The sequence below is a fragment of the Xiphophorus hellerii genome, chromosome 4 (genome assembly GCF_003331165.1).
Source record: "Xiphophorus hellerii strain 12219 chromosome 4, Xiphophorus_hellerii-4.1, whole genome shotgun sequence".
NCBI classification, from domain to species: domain Eukaryota; kingdom Metazoa; phylum Chordata; class Actinopteri; order Cyprinodontiformes; family Poeciliidae; genus Xiphophorus; species Xiphophorus hellerii.
The window spans coordinates 23,853,692-23,877,228 of NC_045675.1; the positions used below are offsets into that span (position 1 = coordinate 23,853,692).

At 39.6% G+C, this 23,537-nt stretch overlaps 3 protein-coding genes across 5 annotated transcripts in view; 1 reads left to right on the top strand and 2 right to left on the bottom strand.

The window, feature by feature from the left end:
* The first annotated feature begins 160 nt into the window (after positions 1–160).
* Positions 161–7,746, top strand: fsd2 (fibronectin type III and SPRY domain containing 2). Its single transcript, XM_032559878.1, has 13 exons — positions 161–240; positions 684–967; positions 1,123–1,218; positions 2,024–2,257; positions 2,395–2,417; positions 2,650–2,771; positions 3,122–3,286; positions 3,425–3,559; positions 4,527–4,680; positions 5,216–5,349; positions 5,642–5,774; positions 5,872–6,048; positions 7,192–7,746. Exons 2-13 carry the CDS (start codon positions 716–718, stop codon positions 7,439–7,441), a joined length of 1,875 nt encoding a protein of 624 aa, XP_032415769.1. The 5' UTR covers positions 161–240; positions 684–715; the 3' UTR covers positions 7,442–7,746.
* LOC116718177 (KH homology domain-containing protein 4-like) lies at positions 7,578–14,799 on the bottom strand. The gene is made up of 14 exons (XM_032559880.1): positions 14,643–14,799; positions 13,884–14,094; positions 13,677–13,796; positions 13,521–13,594; positions 12,990–13,042; positions 12,649–12,854; positions 11,911–12,119; positions 11,620–11,680; positions 11,294–11,351; positions 10,868–11,106; positions 9,966–10,070; positions 9,249–9,334; positions 9,050–9,171; positions 7,578–8,582 (listed from the first exon to the last, which is right to left on the bottom strand). The coding sequence occupies exons 1-14, from the start codon at positions 14,669–14,671 to the stop codon at positions 8,452–8,454; spliced, it is 1,704 nt and encodes a 567-aa protein (XP_032415771.1). The 5' UTR covers positions 14,672–14,799; the 3' UTR covers positions 7,578–8,451.
* Positions 14,800–16,973: 2,174 nt separating this feature from the next.
* The window catches only part of pde8a (phosphodiesterase 8A), a 60,918-nt gene continuing 54,354 nt past the window's right edge, over positions 16,974–23,537 (bottom strand). For 2 of the 3 annotated variants that reach the window (XM_032559875.1, XM_032559877.1), the window contains 5 exons: positions 22,529–22,661; positions 21,615–21,686; positions 20,788–20,952; positions 20,526–20,655; positions 16,974–19,287 (listed from right to left, as the gene is read on the bottom strand). In XM_032559875.1, coding sequence (XP_032415766.1) covers positions 19,181–19,287; positions 20,526–20,655; positions 20,788–20,952; positions 21,615–21,686; positions 22,529–22,661 — 607 coding nt within the window. In that variant the 3' untranslated portion in view covers positions 16,974–19,180. The remainder of the gene's footprint in view (positions 19,288–20,525; positions 20,656–20,787; positions 20,953–21,614; positions 21,687–22,528; positions 22,662–23,537) is intronic. The other variant, XM_032559876.1, reaches the window with a different exon arrangement.

The window sequence follows — 23,537 nt, forward strand, 5'->3', positions numbered from 1 at the left end:
GTACCTAAGACAAATGTCAATAATATGATATTACTAACTCAAGACGAAATTAACAGGAACTAAATCATAAATTAGGTCAAAGTCAAATCAAAATGTGGTCATTAGGTTCATGTTGAAATGTTACGAGGTTACACGAACGCACCACAACACTCCATGTTTTGCATTCAACTTTGACCTTTAAATCAGCTGTTGGGGGATTTCCATCCTAAATCACCGACTCAAATAATCCTGCTGATACCGGTATGGTAATTTATATTTTACAATACCAAGAAAACGTCTCTGTTCGCATAATATAGATCGCATGTTTGAAAGAAACAAATCTGGTGTAGATATTTGAAATAGTTGTGACATATGAGCAGTGTGAGTTGCATCTATTTTTGTCACAGGCTCAGCTTTAGGGATTGGACCCCTCACAAAGTTTGCTTGTCGGACACAAAAACAACCCCGGATCAGTTATTCAGAGAGAAGATTATTTTAGTGAATTATTGAGTTAATTCTTTTATTAATTGCTCCACATAACTCCCGGTTTAATTTATTTATCAGAAGCAAGTCACTAAAACACAATTACAGATTTTTAAATTCTTATTTATTTATATTTACACATTTTTATAGACCTACACGCTTATGTAATTTAGAAAAGAATGATCTGAAGGAATCTGTTCTTCAACCTGTGTATGTTGCAGACCCCTGTCCACTGTGCACAGTCAGTGCTCTCATGGACTTGAATGACATCAGAGGGGGCAGGCTGGATGTGATCTCAGAAGAGAGCGAGCAGCAGGACTTCAGCAGAGAATCGAGCAGCATGGAGGCATACACTGTTGTTCCAGAGCCTGCAGGAAGGACCTTCCAGAGGTTTTCAGTTAACACCAACGAGTCGTTGCGGTTCGAACCCTGTGAAGACAGCTGTCCGTCCCCCACTGGGGCAGAAGATGGACGTGATGATGTGTTTGAGAAGGGAGAATGTGAGGTGAGGGGCACTAACACCACAACAGCATGTCATTTGTTAATTCATTCTTAAATTTTGGGGGTTTAATTTGCCTTTAAACCAGTTTTTCACAAATAACTGACAAAAAAAAAATGAAATTAGGAAAGTGTTGGACCCTGAGTCTCATCTGCTTTCAGGGTGAGATCACCTCCACCAGGAATCAGCTGCAGGGGAAGGTTGCTGAGATGGAGAACTTTGCTGGTCATTTGGAGGAAATCTTTCTCACTGTGGAGGTAAATCTATATTTCTGTGTGAAAGTTTTATGCAACAAACATCTCGAATGATTAAAAACAAAAACAAATTAGGGGAGTGAAAGCTTCATATGTTATTTCAATCCACACAGGTTTCAAATAGCATATGCTGTTGAAATATACACATTACCCTTTTGTTATTATTGGGTTTGACTTTCCTTGGCAAGTCGCAAGTTAAAATGGGTTGGTAAGGAAAATGACATGGTGTGATCTAAATTTCATTTCTAGACATTTAATTTGACTCACAATTTAAATACATTATTTCTGTTTGATTTGCTACAACACAACTATTTGATTGTTGTCCAGTTTTGACATTTTAGTTTGTGAATTAGTGACAGAAACCACAGGTTACTTCCACTGCTTTCTTGATCTCCGGGCCTTCCTAGATCATAAGTTTTCATCTGAACCTGATTCAATGCAATGGAATTCCTATCTTAGTTTTTCTGAATCTGTAATCTCATTGTTATAGATTTTGAAGTAGGTGTTACTTAAGTTATTGCAACTGGCTAAAAATCTGCAAAATTACCCTTTAAGTTTCTGACAAATTAGAATCCAGTTTCTGCATTGCACTGTTTCACGGTTCACCTTACAGTAGGTAAAAGTTTTGCACTTAAATGTGATGAAAATCTGCCAGGGAGCAATTTCAGTATTCTAGTCTGCCTTGGAATTTGAAATGGTACATTTCTTGAAACCCTGGTCCATTCTCAGTGCATGTAGCAACAGAACTGAACATGCAGATCAATGCTTCAGTCTCAAACTGCATCGGATCGCCTGAATGTTGGTCCAGGAGAACTTCGGCCGCCAGGAGCAGCACTTGGAGCAGCACTACAACGACGTGCTGCAGACGTTGTCCCAGCGCTACGACGACAGGGAGACAGGACTGCAGGAGGAGAAGAAGGGTAAGTTGGAGTCCCTGTACAACCAGCTGGTGGCCTGTGGGCAGGCGCTGGACACCTCGAAGGAGCTCATCGAGACCGCCCAGGAGGTTTACCGCTGCCAGGACAAGAGGCTTTTCCTAAAGGTAACTCAACTTGGTTTAGTTAGAGATTTTTTTTTTCATACACAAAATAAAACACATCAGTTATGATATTTCAAAACGTAAATGTAAAAAAAATAAATAATCCTGTTTGATAGATTCCTTTTGACTTTTGTTGACAGACAGTTATGCCCGTTGTTAAAAGGTAATCATGAAGCTGCTCTGTGTGTGCATGTTGTGACACTAGCAGGAACTGCAGAGTGATTTGGGAGGACCTAACATCGATAGCACATAGCCAACATATAAACTCTTGGTAACATAAATGTTGCTTTGTTTAAATGTTCATGCTAAGGTGTGATCCAGATGGCATGGCACTTGAACATTCATCTTTGTTTTAAATCTTGTAATTTACCAGAATGACCTGTATGCTTAACTAGAGTCGAGGAGTTTGCCAAGGAGGACGTCGACCTCTCGCTGTCGACGAGTCTGGAATTCATTACGCCGCTGGCCGATCTGTCAGATGTGAAAACCATGATGGACTCCATCAATATTGTGCCAGGTCTGAATCATAAACGAATCACCTATTGAAGGAAATCACAAGGATATCGGAATAATGCACAACATAGAAAACTCTGTGATACAGAGATTGCCCAGACATTATACACATTCCACCAAAGATGCCCGTAGATCCAGCATAAAAATTATGCGTACCGATTGAAATATAGTCTTCCTTAGCAACAAGCCTGTAGGAATTCTCTGATTGGATACTTGAACTTTCTTCTTGGCAAAAGTGGTACTGCTCATTTAAATTAATGTAAAGTTTACTAGATGAAGCTATTTTAACATGTTCTTTGGTTAGTGTCTCGATAACAAGAGTGGACTGGCTGTGTATTTGCGTCATACAAACAGCTCCGTCTGCCCCAGTGATCAACCCGCAGTTGCCCAACTCGGCCACCCAGACCTCCCTGCATGTGTGCTGGAGCTTATTCTCCGACGACACGGTGGAGTACTATGAGCTTTACTACCGACCGGTGCTGGAGGACACGCCCGCAGACGGTACCTGTGCACCGCAGGGTATGGCAAGCTTTCACTGGCTTTCACACTACCATTACAAATATAGTGTTGTAGAATTGTTTTTTTTTTATATATATATTTCAGCAACAGTCCAACTAAACGGATGTGTTTTTGTTGTTGTTGTTGTTGTTTTTTCAGAAAGCAAGGTAAAAGTGAAGGAGACCCACTGCACTGTGACAGAACTGCTCCCCAATGCTCAATATGAGCTTTGGGTGACGGCTACCAACACAACAGGCATCAGCCCAGCGAGTGAGAAGGCCTTGTACATGACAGGTAATTTAGTGCCACGGTGTCCTCACAACACTATAGGTGCACTGAAAATCATTCACCCGCCACTGCAAATTAGATTTATTGTCAAATTAAACAAAACTGTAATGTCATGTGCTATTACAAGTGGTTTCTTCGAATTGCACTTTCAATGAAAACTGCAATCTCCAAATTACTCAACCAGTTCATGAAGAGAGTATTTAGCACTTAGTAGAGCAGCCTTTTGCTTTTCTGGCCTGCTGCAAATGGGATATATAGCCAGGCACCAGCTTCTGGCAGCATCCTTGAGGACTCTATGCCTGCTGCTCATACACAAGGGCCTCCAATTCACTATTATTTCTGGATTTGTGTGCTGCTCCCGCCTTTTTCAAATCCCCAACTAATGAGAGTTCAAGTCGGTCACCATTGATTTGCATTCTAATATTTACCAGGACATCCTCTGAAGCCAAGTCATAGTGGAGCAGGAGCTTCTTAAAAAAAGGGACGTGAAATTGCAAATTCAAATTGATATTTGATTTATCTAAAATTTTTATAACAACTGAAGGTAACATAGTTACTTGATTGTGCTATAAATGGCACTACTGTATGTGTCTGGAAAATCCATAGTAGCACCCCTTAAACTTTTCAAGATGATAATCTCTTCTCTGAATTTCTTGAACTTAGTCATATTTCTAACACTCAGTGAGATGTTGCCATGAACAAAGTGTTCAGTCTCACAAACCCAATCCAAATAATGCTGGAAAAAACCTCTGATTGTTGACATCAGTTGTGCCTGAGATCACATCTAGTTTCCTAATGTGTGCTCTGATAAAGAATTATATTCAGTTGGTTGAATAATTTTGAGAATTTCTTAGACTTTAAAAGCAAGATTGTTGCATTTGGATACTAGCTTGTTTTTTTTTGGTATAACTTCAGTTGCAAGTATTCAAGAGGCTTGACACTATTAATGAAAGCCCAAATCGTGTTTCTGTAGTGCCGTCGCCTCCTGTGATCAAGCAGAGGGAGTGCAGCAGCTGCCCAGAAGCTGCTCTGATCCGATGGGAGTCAGGGAACACCAACCCTGTAGACTCCTATACCGTGGAGCTCAGTGAGACCGGAACTGTTGGCACAGAGAACAGCATTACTGAGTAAGAACCGAGCTATTAATACCCACCTCAATCTTTCTCAATGATTATGTAAGAAAAACAAAAAAAAATGTTTAAGGTGTCAGGGATGTGCAACATACTGCTCCCTAAGGTATTAGCACTCTTCATCTGCTTTGGTAGACACAAGGCTTGTTGTTGCATCATCTTCATATAGAGCCAGGGTTGTGCAGGCCTGGGATTTTTCCAGGTCCCTTGGTTATAGAGCTGCTGAATCAAGACGTTCTCTGTCCTAGAAAATCTATTCTTAGCTTCAGCTCCTGCAGCAGTGTTTGCCTCAGCTGGAAGTGTGTCCTCACACTTAGTCATTTCTTATTTTTCATCAGCTTGCTGCAAAATACAAACTATTTAAAGCTCCACATTACAACTCTGAATTTACTTGTTTGGTATTTTGCAAAGGATGAGGTATAATAAATTTGACCTGGCTGTAAAAAACAACTACTCGAAAAGTGACCTTTGATTTGAACTTGATTTAAGAAAGAAAGTTTTGATTTTATTTTCCTTCCTGTGTTGTGTCTAGGTCTATAGTGGCCGTGCCCACCTGTCAGTGTCTGATCCAGCTGCAGGCAGGGCGGCAATACCTCATCTCTGTAAGAGCTGTCAACATTGGAGGTCCAAGTGACAGGAGTGATGCTATAACCATCTCCACAACTGGTAAAAACAGAAAACAACCTTGCTTGCTGGAAATCTTTGAGTGGTTTTGACTAGTAGAGGACACAATATTCTGAGCTATTAATTTATTAATCAAGTTGCTATGTTAGGTTACATCTCAGTCTAGCACTCCATGAAATGAAACTCTATTGGATGCACAGTGCTAAAACAAGGAATTTTAAAATGGATCTGTTAGAAAACACAGTCGGTTATAATGGCCTTGTTTGGAAAAGGAGCCTCAAGTTTGTAGATATCCTAACAAGAAATTCCCTGTTATTATGTGATGACTGAACAGGCACCTTCTTCTACCTTCTGGAGGACACCGCTCATCCCTGTCTCTCCATGTCAGAAGACGGCTTCACTATATTCTATGGAGATGAGGAGTTGCCCATAACGGCGATGGCTTTTGAGGACAACACTTTCACAAGGTGAAGTGTCCAACAGTTGCTTGTGCGACAAAGCGTCATTGAAACATCCAGCGGTACCTTTAATTTTACGTATGTATGTGTGTGTGCTTATGTACAGATGTGTAGCCATTTTGGGGGATCTGATTCCAGTGCGAGGCAGGCATTACTGGGAAGTCGAGGTGGACGATGAGACGGAGTTTCGTGTCGGAGTTGCGTACGAAGACACAGAGAGGGACGCGTACCTCGGGGCCAATGGTAGCTCCTGGTGTATGAGACACATTCGCACCCCGTCCAGGTAAACGGTGCACAACTCCAGTCTGTCACGTTATATCCACCGGAAAATTAGGTCACCCATTGCATTTTGTTTAAACCAAGAAATGTTCTTAGTTTGATGCTTGTTTTCTGAATTGCTGTTTGGCTTAGGTCAAACATTTCCTTTGTTCTGGTGTCCAAATAATTACATTTACTCATTTGCATAAGTCCTGGTCTTTGTCCTCTCTGACAAACATTAGGTTAGCCCTCATGTTTTTCTCAAGAGAGCTGGGTTTCCTCCTTGAACGTATCATAAAAGTTAAATCCATAACAGTAGCAGGAACTTTCTGTAGATAGTTTAAGAATGCTGAGTCATGATGTTCATCATGTGCTTCTGAACTGACTAACTTGTGATTTTATCCATTTAAGCGAGACTAAAAGTATTTTGGTCAGTTTTTGTTTTATTGTCAAATTTATTTCTCTTCCATAGATTTTTATAGGGCATTATATTTTTTCACCACTGTGCATACCAGGTGCTTTAGTGGAATGTTTAAGTGTAACACCATTTAATAGTCTGCTCAGGAATTTATTCCTTACTTTTATCTGGGCTCTTAATTTGCAACCTGATCAATTGTTGAAGCATGGCAATTTTCCAACTGCAGCACAAGCAGAGGAAAATTAAACTGGCTCTCATTTTAACAGTACAAAAGCCCAAGCAGATTTGTTTTCATCCACTATCAGAATTAACGTGCTGATCCTCCACAGGACTATTACTGCAGATCCTGGAAACTGGGCCAGGACTGTATTTTTAGCCTTTAAAATTCCCTTTCCGAAGCAAAATACAAAAATGTGCATCAGCCCTGTGAAAGCCTGAGCTCAAAGGAACTACCATGAAATATCTCGTCTTGTGTTTCTATAGCAACTGTATTTATTACAAGTCAGGCCGTTTGTCACATTTATCGAGTCATTCATATCATACAAGCTTCAAATGTGATTCTCCATTGTGGGCAGTTTGTTCATTCTGCCTACGCAAACTTTTAAGTCACATTTCTTATTTTCTTTCATCTGCAGCCATTCGGATATCAGTTGCTGGCTCAGTCTTGTGCTTTCCCAGAGCAGGCGGCCAGCCACATGAGAGAAAACAGAACTCTTCCTTCTAATATCGCATTGTCCTCTTTACTTTTAGACATAAGTACGAGTTCCTGCATAATGGCTGGAGTCCAGACTTGAGGATTACAGTGCATCCAGTGCGTATTGGAGTGGCTCTCGACTACGACAGGGGGACTCTGAGCTTCTTCAATGCTAATCTGGAGCAACATCTGCATACCTTCCACTGTCACTTTCACAATTATGTCCACCCGTGTTTCAGCCTGGACAACCCAGGAGCACTTACTGTACATAATGGCATACAAGCTCCTGACTACACCTTCATCTGACAGGGAGTCGGTGTTAATGAGGTCATGAACGGAACTAATAATTAACCTCAGTTTGCATTATAGTGACATTAAATGTTACAAAAAAAATAATTTACAGTATGAATGTTCAGACAGAAATGCGTCAATAAAAACAATATACTTTCTGAAGTTGTTTTATTATAGTATTCCATGGGAACAGGCATACACCATTTTCCAAGACAAGAAAAAGGTTTCACTGAAGTTTATATGTATTTAAACAATCTGCGATTGCAGCAAGGCCAGATGTCAAAGCTCAAAATCTGACTTTAACAAAAGTTGGAGGGGGACAATCAAAAGAAGAAAGTTTCTCTTTATTATACAGCTGTATTCACATCCTAGAGAAGTCCGCCCTGTGTACCTCCATACTTTGAGATGTGTGTAATGACTGGGATTTAATGCCATTTGTTCTGTGTTAAAAGTTGTTGAGGGCAACATTTAGTCAGATTAAAGTGAAAAAAAGTTTAACTTTTTTCAAAAGCCCAAAATGACTTTTGACTACAAGCAAATATCAACCTCGCTGTTAGCTTCTGTATTTTACATCAGCTTAAAAAGTATTTTAGATTAAAAGATATATCCAAACAAGTTTAATCTTACTTGTGCAAGAGCATCTAGACACAGACAACAAAAACCTAAACATGGATGAACAAAGGAAATAAGAACCTCTGTTTAGATTAGCAAAGCGCAATAATTTGGGAATTTACACACTGTAATCTATATACCACATACTGTATGTTATTGTTTTAAACCCATCAGGTTTATTTGTATGTACGGAAAGTTTTACCTGAATTTTGGCAAGAGCCTAAACATAGTGAAAACCTGTCCTTTTTGGAAGGATAGAAAGATAAACCAAAGAGGGAAACAAAGGAGGTAAAATGTATAAAAATGCTGGTATGGTCATTTCAGGGCAGACTTCTCCTTTCATTGTGTCGATATGGTGAAAGTTAAAACTTTTGGTCTGTAAAAATCTCAGGGACAGTGGGGGATGACAGACGTTATAGGTTTTCTGTCTTACTGCTGTGTGTCCTCTCATCCTCTTCATCTGAGGAATCTCCGCCGTAGGGCACGAGCCCAGAAGTATCAATGCTCACTTTAGTCTTCTTCACCGACACCTCTTCGTCAACACCTGTAATTACAAAAAAATGGAGAAAAAGAGAGAAAAAAAGGAAAGGTGGGAGACATTGGAGAGAAACAGGGGAGGAGTGGGGTGAGCAGAGAGAGAGAGAGAGAGAACAAAACCAAATGGAAACCCAGTGAGGAGCCCCACATAAGGCGTGGTTTTTGAGTTGGTTTGATCCAGAGCCGGGGGCGGGAGGGAGGGAAGATATCAAAATCAAACGGCAGCACAGCACACATCCATTACAGGCACGTCCGGGGGACACATGTTGAGAGAGAGAACAAGGGAAAGACAAAAAACATATACAAGAAGAGCACGTTAGTGAGTTCCAGCAGTGGTGCGGTTCAAACAGGTCTCCACTCCTCCCCCATTGATCCATGGGGGGAGATGCTACGACATGCAATACAGAACTCCACAGAAGTAAACGTCTGAGCTTTCAGGCTCTCTGAGTATGTTGGAAGAGAAGAAGTGCATACCCGTAGACGTGGGGGTGGACAGGGGCGGGCTGGCCGGGGCTTCTGGCGTGGCGTCCCTCGGCCTCTTGCGCGTAACGGGGGGAGGAGCCACAAATGGCGATGGAGGTGGAGGCATCAATATCCTGAAGAGATACAAATGTCAACATTGTCCCAAAATCAACTTGAAGGAAATCTGAGAGAAAATTTGTAAAAATCCAACCTTTCTACAACTTTCTCCTCTCCAACGCTGGATGAAGGAAGGGTGGATTCCAGGTGAGCAGGACCCTCTGGAGAGCAGCTGGCAGGCTACAGAGGAAGTCAGGCATCACTTTAGAAAATTTAACTCATCATGAAAAGATTTGAAAGCTTGAAATGATCTATATGCATTATTTTTCAGTGATTCCTACAAAAATGGGCTCATTCTTAAATGTATGAATTAAAACAGGCCACTCTCGCACTCAGTGTTTGATAAACACGATGGCAAGAATTTGCCAAGTGCCCTTACATTTTACACAAATATTTGTGAATATTTATTGTAATTATGATCCAAACAACAACAATAAAAAAAATAAAATCACTATTTTGTTTGTTTATGAAGCAATAATTGCAAAGAGTAACAAATATTGTTCCAAATCAAAACTTACCTATGATCAATTATTCTACTTCACTCATGTTTATGGGGTTTGCAAACAGAGTAAGTTATCTGGAATGGCTGATATTTTAATAGTATACCAAGAGAGAGGTGTGATGTACAAAAGGTATGAAAAAACAACAAAAAATTTTTTATGAGCGACTATGTAACAACTTCAAGTGAAACGGCATTGAGTTTCCAGATGCGAAGCTTCAGAAATCCTCATGAAACCCAAACTGATCCAAAACTTGAGCACAACCAGAATGAGCTTTAACCAATATGCGCTCCATCAGCGCTCCAGCTAACCTGTTCATCCTTAGCCCCCTCCTGGAAGTGATCTTTGAGACTTCCTGAGTCAGGGGGGGTGTTTAAAGATCCTCCAGGCTCCACTGTCTCACTGCTGCCCGGATCCTTAAGTAGAGCACAACCAACATATGTGCACTGCTGTGTGTGTTCAAAGCCTTGTAACACACACAGCCTGCAACCCCTCACAGCCACAGATTGAGTCAACTTATCAATGTTTTTATACATTTTGTTTTATTCAGACGAAGTGCATTTCGATCTGAAACTAGAATCTCGTTTTGAGTAATTAAAATAGATTCATGACAGAAAGTGATATACAGGGTGTCAGGGGTTAATTTCGATTATCGATTACAGCCAATAAAATTAAAATGTCTATATCAGCAAATAAATACCCTTACCGATATACAGTATATATCTTTAGATATAGGATGTAAAGTTATTACCATATCATACCCTACACATTTGTAGGAAAGACTGCTGCTCATTGCTCCAGAAGTTGCACAATCAACATAGAATACTACAAAAAGGGCCACCTTCATTTAGGGTGAAGTACATGGAGATACTTTTGAGTAGGCCAACATACCTGCTATCAAAATCTATTTTAACTGATTGCAATTTACAGAGAAAATTGATTACAGCCTACAGTTGAAGCCTGTAATCTTCAACATTAACAAAAATAAAGGCTTGGAATATAAACACCGGATGTAATTAATCTATATTATGTGGAAGTTACGCTTTTTGAACGGAATTACTGAACAAAAATTAATGATAAACGTTCTAATTTTCTGCAATGCAAATGTGTAGATATGTAGGGATCTGGTAAAACATACAGAAGAAAACTGATGTGACCGAAACATAAACACTGAAAAAATCTAGACATAAAGATATCAATGTGTGGCAGTCACCTGGACAAGAAAGGGATGTGGTTTCCTAGGACACACTGGATACTGAATCATTGCCTGAGAAGATGGAGATGGGGTTGTCGACAGGTTAGATTGACTTGGGGGGCCATTTGCATTACTCCAGTAACCACCGGCTCCTGGATACGCTGCATAGCCGCCAGCATACCCATTTGCTGGGTAGTTATACCAGGACCCCTGGCTAGAGTAACTGCTATTAGTTGGAAATCCATGTGCTGCGTATGCTGAAATGAAATTGTAGAATGTTAATTTTGAAATAAATGGAGTATGGCTTACCAACTCAACTTATTGCTCAACCACTAATGATGCCAAGGGAATATTCTCTAATCACAAGAACAATGCAGCCAACCAGTATCTGATACTGGATAAACTTGTTGGAATTTGTCCAGTAGCAGTAATAATAATACTTACGCTGCGTTGCGCCTGTGGCTGTGTACACTGACACCATTTGGGCATGTTCAGCTCTCACCTAATGAATAAAGATGGAAAATAAAAATAACTCATGAGTGACAAGTTTCATAGAGGCAGTACTAATTTGTTGTCAGTAATGAGTCTGTGGGTAGGTGCAGAGCACACAAGATCCAAGACTCGAGATCAGGCGGTTCACACTACCACATTGATTTTGGAGGTGGGTATCAGTGGAAACTATACGCTTCAGTAGTTTCACCTTCTTATACCTCCGAATATATTCTCCAACTCAGGTGAAAATTTTCTACATGGTGACATCATGAACTTACAGTTTCAAGCAGACTCTCAGTGAGTTTCTTAGCTGACTCTAATCCAGCTGCATTCGGGTGGCTGCGACACACAAAAGAGCTTTGTTGGACTAGAACGAAGCAGACTCAATAAGGGACTCGCAGACAGCAAAACAAAAGACATTTTATCACTTCTGTGCAAGCAGGAGCATTAGCTGCTCATTATTTAACTGAAACCAGACAACGTTGATTACAATTTGTTTCATTTAAAGAGGGAAATCCTTCACACTACACCTAAAAGGTTTATGGGAAGGTCTAAAAAAGTGAACATACCTGATGTAGACATAAAGAGGCTCAAAAGACTCTCGTTTGGATGCCTGTTCGATGTAACCGGACCCCTTCCCCCTGAGGAAGACTCGAGCCCCCGTCTCGGTCTGGATGTGACTCAGGTACGAACCGGATGGACCCTCGACCTTTTCCTTCACGTTGAATGAGGGTAACGCTTGGTCCAGGCCCACAAAGATTTTAGTGTGCACAAAACTCTGGGGAACAAAAAATAATAATAAACGGTGTCAATAATTATGTCCAGTTACATTAGCTAAATATTTTTTTCCTAGAGGAAAAAAAGGTTTTGTAAGCAAATGCAGCTATCCAAGGTTTTTCACTCCAAACCAAGGATATTCTCTCTGCTAGTTGATTTTGGAGGCGAGTTTCAGTGAAGGCAACAAACTCCATTTGCCTCACTTTCTTTACCTCCGTTAACAGGTCTGCTTGATTCTATAAAAAAATTAGCTAGAAATACATTTTGCACTTATTGCTATAAGTGCAATAATGGCTTTTGATTATCATTTTATATTTCTTTCTTTTTCACTGGTCTAAAAGATGCTTTATCTTAACAGAAATATCCCTGTTGTTGTGATCTGTATATGTTCCATCGACATAACAGCTGTTATGTAATTTTCCCCACGTGAAAACATAAAAAACACAAGTGAGAGTGTGTTAACTCTGGGTATTTAACCAAAGGGAAGCCTTGTTGTTTGAACCACAACAAAAACTATGAGGTTTACCCACCCCTGTATGAGGAGCTGCTGGTCGATGTCCCTGGCCCGGCACACAGTTTGAGTTGGGCAAACGTGGCACAGGAGTGGGAATGACTGGCCGAGGTGGCTGAGGGTAAAGAGTGAGTGGTGGGATCACAGGAACCTGCTGTCCTCCGGATGCTGCTGAGGCTCTTATCACATCTTCAGAAATTATCTCCTTTATTCTCAACACAGCTTCTGATATCCCAAAGCAAAAAGAAAAAAAATGTGAGAGATGGAGAAAAAAAAACTGACAGATGCATTATGAATCTTTCAAACACAATATCAAATTTGCTCGTTGAAAAAAGAAATAATAATAATAATCTTACTTACTATTGACTTGTTCTTGTGTTTTTCCTTGAACATGTAAATACAAAGGTCGTTGTCTGAAAGAAATCAGATCACAAACGTTAGGGAAACATTTGCACTAAACAACACTTTTCCCTCAAGTCTAATGTGCACAAAAACTTTTTTCACTGAAACATAAAAAAATTAAACATTTCTACACTTCCACTTGACGTCTAGTAAGACGTTATTACAAAAGTTTTGGAGATGTATTGCACACAAATCTCAATTGTTTGAAAGAAAAAAAAAGGACTGCATGACACAAACTATGACAATACAGTAAAGTTAAAGTTTAAATACAGCACATATTTCCTATATTATCAGATGCATAAATCAAATTATTAATGTCCCAGGTGTTATTTCTTGTTTCACTCTTTCAAAACTTCCACTCTGCATAACAAAACTATTATCCCATCACAAATTCTGTCTTTTCTTTTTTTTAAAGAAATCATTAAAAGTGTCAGACGTCTGAAGAACTAGTCATGGAAAATAAAACATTAAATTCCCTGTGCAACATACCCTCCCGCTCCTTTTTCAATTTCAGGCATGTAAAGACCTTTAGTTGAGACAACGGCTCCACTAAATAACCTGATCTGAAAAACAGGAGAAGAAATTAAATGTTACAAAAAAAAAAAGAGTTTGGTTTTTGTTTTTTTATGCCAGTTTTCCACTTACCTCCTCTTGTGTTTTTCCTTTAGTAAGAAGTTCTCTGCAGTTTAGTGGTACGTCATTTATGTCGACCTCTGTGACCACCATTTCTTCTACAGGGGTTGGTACAGGGATACTTGGGGGTTTCTTAATAAAACAAAGTAAAGTATTAGTATTGCAAAAACAGAAAAAGACTTCCTTCCGGATTTTTTTTTTTTTTTTTAAACTATGCACCTTTGGAAGTAATGGTGGAGGAGTTAAAAGTTTTCCCTTTGCCATCAACATGGCATTTATTTTAGCAGCCATGGCTGCTGCTTTCTCAACTCCCCCTGTTGGTGTTTCTTCTGCCGCGACGGGGAGCGTGGCATTGCCAATACTCTTCTGTTGCTGCACATCCACACTCTTTTTAGGTTGTGCTGGTTGATCCCAGCGACTTGTTAGGCAGCTGAAAAACGTACAGACACAAAAAAGTGCAACAGTCAAATGAAGATACTTTATACAATGCAGAGTTAAGCTCACGTTGATGTGAGCTCAACTCCTTTCTCCTCTCTCTAATGCACTTTAGCACTACTATTTTACATTAAGACAGTTTATAATATTTGACCAAATGTGTATCTCTGAGCAATAAATAATATTCGTACCTTCCGAAATATCAAGAAAACAAGCAATTTAGCATTCCACAGACGCTGAAGCTAATGCTGAGTTAGCTAACACCAATTTGCGATTCTAGCTTAAACTGTACAAACCACCAATAGACTAACAATACATTTATATAGTAGCAAATGGAATTAATCCTAAGACACTGGTTCTAAACGTAAGATTTCAGTGAAAATAAATTGTACAAATACCCCGTGAGCTAACTTTTACTACTAGGCCAAGAAGCTATTAGGTAGCTAGCGCAGCAGCTAGCGTTAACATAGCAGGACATGGCTAACACGGCCTCGGCTTGTGAGCTCGCTCTTCGAGTTATCTCCAAAATAAGGTAATACTCACGGCGTTTGTCCTGTCATTCCCGAAGACATAGCACGACCCCGGAAAACACAAATGTTTTTAAAACGTCTCTAATATGGATTGTGTTGAACGACCGCAGCCATCAGTCCGATGTAGCCGACTGTTTGCTCTGACGACTTTGTCGCAAAGTCTGATCTGACGGAAGTTGGGCTGTTTTAATGTTACGTAACGTCAGTCTGGAACAATCCAGCGGCGCGCTGACTCGATGAGTCGACAGGCAGAACTGTGCGGGGCCCAAATGTGACACCGTGAACCCACCTGTGCCAAGGTTAAACTTATTCCGCCTTTCACAGTAAAACTTATTTATACGGCTTAGGTCATTGCAAAGAAAAGAAATCTGATAAAAGCACATATTTATTTATGTAAGATCATATTTTATAATGGAAGCAACGTTTTGTTTTTCTGTACTGTTGAAAAATACCACCTCTTTTAAATCTCTTTTAATGTGTCTAATTGGAAGAGAGAGAAAACAGTTTTAATCAAAATAAGAATTGAAGGGTTAGATGTCAAAGGGAAAAAATGCTATGGCACCTGATCGGTGCATTTATATTCAAATTCAAAAGCAGTTTTGTTAAAGAAAAAGTTTGTATTGACGCATGTTATTCACTTCATATAATAGACGTTTAGCTTTTTTGTATTTGGAAGAAGTCTTTAATATAGCAAGGAACATTTTCACTTTGAGCATATTTCACAACAATCAAGAATGAAATCACAATGCTTATTTTTCCTTTTTTCAGATGAAAAAGGTAAATATCTCTGGTAATTGCAAAGGACTCCACTCACTTTGATCTGACAAGGATCTTTGAGCCTGGTGAAACTCCTTCATACCTTTATTAAAATACTGTCGTTGAATTATTGCAAAAACAATCAAGTAAGTTGGTTCTACTTGTAATATGACTCAAAAAATCATTTAGGAGTGGACAGTGTTTTTTTTTCCCCATCTTGTGCCAAACAGACAAACACCGTCCCGTCTGTCTTTGTTGGTGCCGTCTCTCCTCATGTCTCCTCACCTCCAACTGGTTGAGGCAGATGGCTGTCTTCTCTGAGCCCGGTCACGCCAAAGATTTCTTCCTATTAAAAAAGAAACATTTTCTTTCCAGCCTGGATGTCATTGTTGGGTCTATTCATGTAATTTTGCAGAAAATTTATTTCAGCAGTAAGTATGAACACCAATGTTAATCAATTTTCTTTTCTCCAAAAATTCTTATGTTGTCTTTCTGATCTCTGCAGAAGATGCAGCATTCTTGTAACACACGTAGATCGATTATATGGAAGATAACAAAGTTACCCTTACTGTTAATGATGTCACATTACATGTGAAAAGTTTTTTGTTCTTTACACAATGACACCAGAATTTACTTATTCTTTAAAATGCCAAGGAGCAAATATGTAATATTTTGAGTTGGAGTTTGCTAAACTTAAAGTAACACTCCTTTTCCTTTGTGAAGCAGATATTAACCACACTCCATGTCTGCACGGGGCTAAAATATTTATAGAACTGAATGGAAATATCCAGTTCATTTATGGTATTGCAAAGTCATTCATATTTAATGTCACATTACAACCACAAACCTTATTGTGTGTACTTTGAAAATGTAAGTACACACATTTTATAGATGTAAATCCAAAAGGTGTGTCTTACCTTTGACAGGACACATAGTCTTTACACACTTTACTTATCTCTCTACTATGGAAGAGCAACAGAAAGAAAGCCACACGGAGTTCTGTTGCCACAAGACATGCAACAAACATTTAGAAGACGGTCAAAACTTGGTGATGGCTGCATAATCATTCCCTGGACCTAAATACAAGGCAATAACGAAAGAAAATCTCGGACTTGACACTTGGGTTGGACCCGAACATACAGTCAGCTACAAGAATGGGCCAGACAAAGTCCAGATGCTCTTCATCCAATGTGACTAGAGTTTGAGGAAAATAAAGGACACAAATTTTAGTCTCTAGATGTGCACAGTCGGCGGACAAACCCCAAAAAGACTTTACATCTGCAGCATAAAGGGGTCGTTAAAAAGTATTCATTCTGGGTTGCTAAACCAAAATACATGCAAACTTTTTAAAAATTTTATGTGTAAAAAAAAAAAAAAAGTGAAAACCATGCATCCTTTTCCTTCCTCTTCGTAATCACATACCAATGTGTGTTGGCCTGTCACTTAAAGCCACAACAAAATACATTAAAGCTCAAGTTTGTAACATGACAAACCATTTAAACCCTTAAAGGCTATAAAAACTTTCACAAGGGACAGTATGCGTCATTTTATGCAATACGTGAGAAAGAACAGATGCCAGAGACAAAACTGTTGCAGGAAAAACACTGCAAGGATATATTTAATTTTTTATTGAATAGTTTCTATTTTCCCCCCTCCCCGTGCCTTCAGACCAAAAATGTGAATCAGAAGGAACATACAAATCCCCTGATTAAGTGTACAATTCTGTCATAAGAGAGAAACAAAATTAATTGTGGTTAATGCATCTCATTAACCAGTATTTGCTTAGCTGTTATGGGATTTATACACTGTTTAAAGAGGAAATCTTCTCAAGAAGCATCGATCTTTTAACGTAGAAATTAGTATCCTAATCTGAATCCAACTTTGAACAAAAAAACAAAAAAAACGATGTTACCCAGGTCTGTGCATAAGGGTGTTGGACGATTGGCCAAATATAGTGATGTTTTGATCAAAAGAAAAGACAAGAAAAAAAAAAAAAAATCAATGCAAGCTGGCCTCCAGGAGACTGCTTTAAAGACAGTGATAGACAACTCTGCGATCCACATCCTGCTTTACCATTCAGCTCTCTATACGCACGCTCTGTGTGGCTTTCTCCTTCACAGGTGTTCAGATAGCTATTATGGTTGATCTCATCTGCTGCAAATCCAGTGTAAAATTCATTGTCTATAAAAATATTGAGATTTACTTGAAGGTAACCTTCTGACTGTGTTATAAGAAAAACTCCAGATGTCCATAGCAGTTGCACAGTGGGATGTATTGTATAAATATTGTACAAAATAAGGCAGTCTTTTTTTCTTCTTCTTCTTCTTCTTCAGTAGGTCAAACCAGATACAAAAAATTTCAGGGAGGACAAAAAAAAAGAAAGAAAAAAAAAGAAGATTGTTCAAGTCCAAAACGATTTTTCACATATTTCTGCTGCTGTTGTCAAACGTCAAGCGGTTTTACAGCATCAAACCAGGAGTATGGGATTGCTGCAACAATGAACACACCCGCGCACTCACACACCAACGACCAAAAAGAAGAAGAAAAAAAAATAAACCAAAAAGCAAATAAAAACAAAACAAACAAACAAAAAAAGGAAAACCAAACTCCCACACGCGTTCACACAAGCAGACAATCTACTGATGATCAAGAGAAAAACAGCTTTTTCTCCAACGCAACATCCCATTCCTGGACAAATCACTGAGACGTAGACACTTCTAATGTTGTATACAGTGCAATACAAAAGGGTTCATTCGTTTATTCAAACTGGTACTGTACTCTTGATAAGAAAACAAAAAATGCTTAATAAGGTCGCATGAATAATAATTGTAAATTTTTGAGCGTAGTAGTACTTGTCTTTAATAGCTTTGGCTTTTTTTAAAATTCTAAATTAATTTTGCTCTTACTCATTTACTAATTTGTTTGTGAATTTTATTATAGAAAACATGGAAATTTAAGAAAATATTAGCACACTAAATAACCTGTAATAGAGTTTTTTTCTTCTTTTTTGCTGTCAGCAGTGGCCTGGGACAAAGGTCCACCCCTGACCCATGAAGGAAGCATCCACTCTCATTTCTGTTATGACAGCCGTGTGTCAAACTTTGTGTTTCTGAAGGACACGTGGAAATATTGCCTGAAAAACAAAACAAACAAACAAACAAACGAATGAACAGACAAAAACAAACAAACAAAAAAAAAAGCAGTGGAGTGTACTTTTATGACGTGGCCTCCAATGGTTTCTAGGAGCGGCTTTGCCTCGCTGCGAGCGCAGGAGCTAGAGGTTGAAAAAGTGATTACATGGCCTTAAATGGACTAGACACAGTTTTTTAGATGCTAACAGCAACTTCACAGGCAGAGAGGAGTGCCTACGCGGTAGTCAGAGGATGGATGCTTTGCCACAGAGGCCGGTGAGGACCCACCCCCCAAAGCCCTCGCCGTCCTCCATTCAGTCGTGCCAACAGCGACACTGCGAATGCCTATGAGGCACGAGAAGTTCATGAGGATGCTGGATGTCCGTGTCCGACGGTTACAGTTCCCATCCGACAGGCCTGTGAAAAGCCAGCAGCACTTCGGCAGTGTCGGGAAGTCCCTCTGTGCGTTTTTCTGCTGTGGACGGACATGTGAGGCGCTCGGCGTGCTACAGAAGCAGGAGAGTGAAGGCGAGGAGTCCCTGTGCGGCTGGGCTGGGCTGACAGGGGGGGGGGTAGAGACAGGGCCTTCTTCCACAGATGCTTTCCCAGCAGGAAAGAAGAAGGTTCTGCACCCGGGTTTCCGGGACTGAGTAGCCACAAGCAGCTACTCCGGAGGCGGTCGCAGGGTGTGCAGCTTTCGATCGTCAAGGCCTTTCCAGTACTTGAAGTTGTTGTCCAAGTGCTGCATAAGATTGGGGAGGTCCGCAAAAGCTGGAGAGGAGAGACAGGAGGCGGCGTGAGGTGTGTAGTGAAAAAACACAAACATCCCCCTTACCTTCTGTCTCCTGAGACATGCAGCAAAATCCTTATTTTTACACAAATCTCAGTGTAATGTTGTCATCCAATTTTAAAAATCAAAATTGGAAAGGCCGTTAACTGCACGGCGTTTACATGCAACGAATCATGCGTGTGGCAGCAAAGCTTCTGGGGAAAAGAATTGTTTCTGTTGGCATTTTTTTTTAGAATTTAGTGAAACTGAGAAAATGTTTTTCAATCCAAGACACATTTGATTGAAACCTGGCAGACAGATCCGCTGTGTAGCATTTAATGCTGCATTTACACAAAAAATGACTACAATGGAATCAGTCCACAGGGTTGTTAGGAAGTTTAAGAGCTTTCCTTATGCGTCTCTCCGGGACAAGTAAAATTTTGGAAAATAGTGGCAGCTAAGAGATTAAAATTGCAAGGTTGCTATAATTGAAATATCTAATTGTGTGCGATTATCTTACATATGATGGCAAAAAGCAAGTTTCCTCATTGTGACATCAAGCATATGTACAGAACAACATAAACCAACTAGTATCTCACATAGCTTTGATACATTAAAGTGAAATGAAACAACACGTAGCAAATATTTGGACAGAAAAAGTATTCAGTACATACATTTCACCTGTAAGTACATCTTAGAATTAGATACACTAGTCGTTAATCGTCTCTGATCGGTGTTTGGAAGGTCAAATGTAAAAAAAAAAAAAGTTGGATTTCTTTCCCCGTCACAACATATTTGGTCTATAAATCCTTCAATCTACAGCAGGTGCTTTGACAAATGTTTTAGAGTTAGGTAAACATCAAATAAAGACTAGGGACATTTGTTAACAATGCAAGTGGATAACCTTGTAATTCCGCCATTTTCCATTTATTTCAAAACTACGATCTCCATTAAAAACCATGTGGGGTGGAGGTGGAGTAATCAGCAGGTCCAACCTTTATAAAAAATTGGAAACCGGTGTCAGCCAGAAAAGTCTCATCGGTGCATCCTTAGTTAAAGAATCCCCTAACTCAGACTCAGATGGATTTTATACAGTCATGCCTTCTATTTCTTTCAATCCTTTGTAGTCTGGCTTTGTAAATTACATTTGTAAACAGTCAAGAAATTGTAAGGAAGTAAAAAAAAAAAAAACATGTTTGTACAGCGGTTCTGTTGTTTATGTGATGCCGTGTTGTCTCACCATCCCATGCATCAAACATGTCTGTGATGAAGTAGTCTATAAAGGAAATCTGGGACTTTGGGATGCTACACGTGTTTCTGTCAAACACAGGCATGACCACTGGTAGACCTTGTCTCTTCTCCTCATCCGTCTGCGGTAAAGACAAGAGCACAAGTCACCATCATGTCCGACAACACTAAAAAGTCTGTTACGAACATTTTGCACCAAAAAACAGCGTGCAATTCTAGAAATTGTATTAATAGTCCTTAGTAAATGTATTTACCTGTGCAAAATACTCCTCTGAGATGCGGCCAGCCCATTCTATGCAGAGCTCCAGGGGCCTGCACGGATTAGAGATGTCTGCACACTTGATCAGCATCCGCTTGACGAGGATCCGGTTCTCTGGGGACGTCAGGACGCTTTTGATAGCCTCCTCGTCACTGCTTCCCTAAACAAAACCAACGCAAGATGTTAGGATGAACAGAACTCCAGTGCTCCAGATCCTTTCAGATGAAAATGTATACTCTGATAAGTCCAGAATACATACTTTTTGTTTTGCTTCGTCAGCCTGTCTTGTTTATTTGAGTACACTGGACTCAAATGCAGTGCAACAAAAATAGTTTATTGGTGTTAACCCCGTATTTAAAAAAAGGCTTAAAAACTGGGGAGTAACCATCATCTCAGAAGTGAGGGGGCGAAAAGAAGTGAAAGTCCTGTACGCAAATTGCTACTTAGCACACAAAAATGGAATGAAAGTGACAGGTGACATGGCAAGGAACCTCATAATTTAATTTGAACGCAGAAACTGACGGCACTATGTTAGATAAATGTGACAGCACAGATGTGCAAATTAATCAAGATAAATAAAAAGTGAACGCCCTATATCTGCTGCCTTTTCGAACACATATAATATCTGAAAATAATTTTTAAAAAGTCTAAATATAAACTAGATACAGCCTTCTCGCCGTGCTACCCATAATTCAGTCAAAAATAGTTTGGAGAGCGAGTGAGTGCAATTCTGAAATATCTGTAAAAACCCTGTTCAGATACCTGCCTGGTTTCTTCCTGTAACAGACCTCGTTTTCTCAACACATTATAATCCCTCCTTACCTCAGAAGACCCAGAATCTCTGTCCCTGCTGCTGGCCTCTGCTCTATTGTCTGCTCCCTGACATGTCTCATTCTATTGTGAAAATAAAGATTTCGTTTAAATATGTGGGAAGTAACAGTGAGCACAACTACTGTACATAAATGAAAGAGAGCTGGGTTTATTCCTGGTATTGACTAACTAGCAATGGCTGTAAAATAGGTTATAACAACAGTTTGTGTTGTTAACTAGCTTAATATGATATACTGGATTAACTGGTAAGCATTTTGCTATCATTATCTGCGTGCAGCAGCGTTAAATAATCACTTTACTCGGTTTGTTTAAAAGAAAAGTGCAAAGTTTAGTTTTTTTCTTTTTTCCTTTTGGGTCTGGGTAGTTGCTGCACATGGCAGGCCGTGAAGCTCTGCTCTGCAGCAGGTTCTGATCAGTGATCAAAACCACAGGTGTAACAGGCGTTAAGCTCGTGGTGCGTTTAAAGACGGCTCGGACAATCACCTTACTTCATCTTTACAACCGTTTAAACAGTTGTTAACGGTTGAAAAAAGTGCGGGGGACATGTCCCACGTGTCAGTTACGCCCAGGCCTGAAAACATTTTAATATCCATGTTGAGCATTCCGCACAGAGACGGTAAAGATAGAACCAGGTTGTTAAATTCTCCCGCTCTCTAACACAAGAACCAACGGGTCGTACGTCCGCTTAATATGTTTCTATCATTTAAAATCTAAAATCTTTGTTGACTCTCTGCTGCTGGTTTATGAATCTCTAGAGACAGAGTTAGACATTATATTTCTTTCTATTTGAAAGAAATCAAAATGGAAATTTTGTACTGTTACTTCTGTAAATGCAACTATTTAATAATTATTTGTCATTCTAATAAATTTACAGTGTTTTATTGTGATATCACGTTAAATCTCACCCCGTTCTCCTCCAGTGCAGCCAGCGGCTTGTTGATGCTGTTCACAAACTTGTTGACGTGTTCAAAGTGTTTGGTCATCTCCGTTGCGAGGACCATGTCTATGACGGCCTGTCGTAACGATCGATATTCGTTCCTGAAGAGAAGAAGAAGAAGATAGCAACGGGGTGAGCGAGAGTGGGAGAGATGGGAGGAGGAACAGAAGGAGGTAGGGACAGCGTGGTGAGTATCATGGAAACCCGTGTAAACAGTTTTCTCCTTCTGACGACAGTGACAGTGGCGATGAATGGCTGCTTTGTTCGTCGCTCCACCGCCCCCTCCCCCCTTTACCCCCCCCCCCAAGGGGACCAGCACATGTGAGCTATTCTGTTTTGGGGCTCAAATCACATTACTGTCCCGCCAGTGCCAACACATAAACATGCGCACAAACACACACTGTGATCTTTCATCAGCAAAAAATCAGGCTTGCTTTACTGCCTGTTGCCCTTCCTAACAGAAATTTCTCCCAAAGATTTATGAATAATGATGAATGCACTCTATTTAAATGAATCAATAGTAAATAACCCCAAATACAATCTGAATATGGACCTTTTTGTAACACAGAGCAAAACAGAGTCTCAGCACAAAAGCTGCCAAATGAGACATTTTTTTGCTAAGACAGTTATGCAACATTGTTATAAGAATGTTATTATAAGGTTGCAGCCACCTACTCAAATTATATTTTCTAAAACTATACTTTAAAGTTTGTGTAATAGGCTTTTTTTTAAAGACCTAATATGCTTTCTGAAAGAAAAAATTACAAAAGATTTCCAAGCAGAATAATTTTTTTTCTACTACAATCATGTGAGTCAATAATAGAATATCTTCAAAAAGTTAGCTTATTCCAGTAATTCTGTTCAATATAGAAAAATCCCAGATTCACACAGAGTGATATGCTTTTAAATCATTGTGTGCTGTTAATTTTGATAACTGTTCATTAAAATTCAACAGTCAGTTCATTAGAAAATGCAAA

Coding starts and splice junctions, on each gene's coding strand:
- fsd2 (XM_032559878.1), top strand. CDS start 716: ATGGACTTGAATGACATCAGAGGGGGCAGGCTGGATGTGATCTCAGAA. Junction 4,681..5,215: donor ACAGAGAACAGCATTACTGA/GTAAGAACCGAG, acceptor TGTTGTGTCTAG/GTCTATAGTGGCCGTGCCCA. Junction 5,350..5,641: donor TATAACCATCTCCACAACTG/GTAAAAACAGAA, acceptor ATGACTGAACAG/GCACCTTCTTCTACCTTCTG.
- LOC116718177 (XM_032559880.1), bottom strand. CDS start 14,671: ATGTCTTCGGGAATGACAGGACAAACGCC. Junction 12,855..12,989: donor AACACAAGAACAAGTCAATA/GTAAGTAAGATT, acceptor TTGGGATATCAG/AAGCTGTGTTGAGAATAAAG. Junction 11,681..11,910: donor CCTCTTTATGTCTACATCAG/GTATGTTCACTT, acceptor TGTGTGTCGCAG/CCACCCGAATGCAGCTGGAT.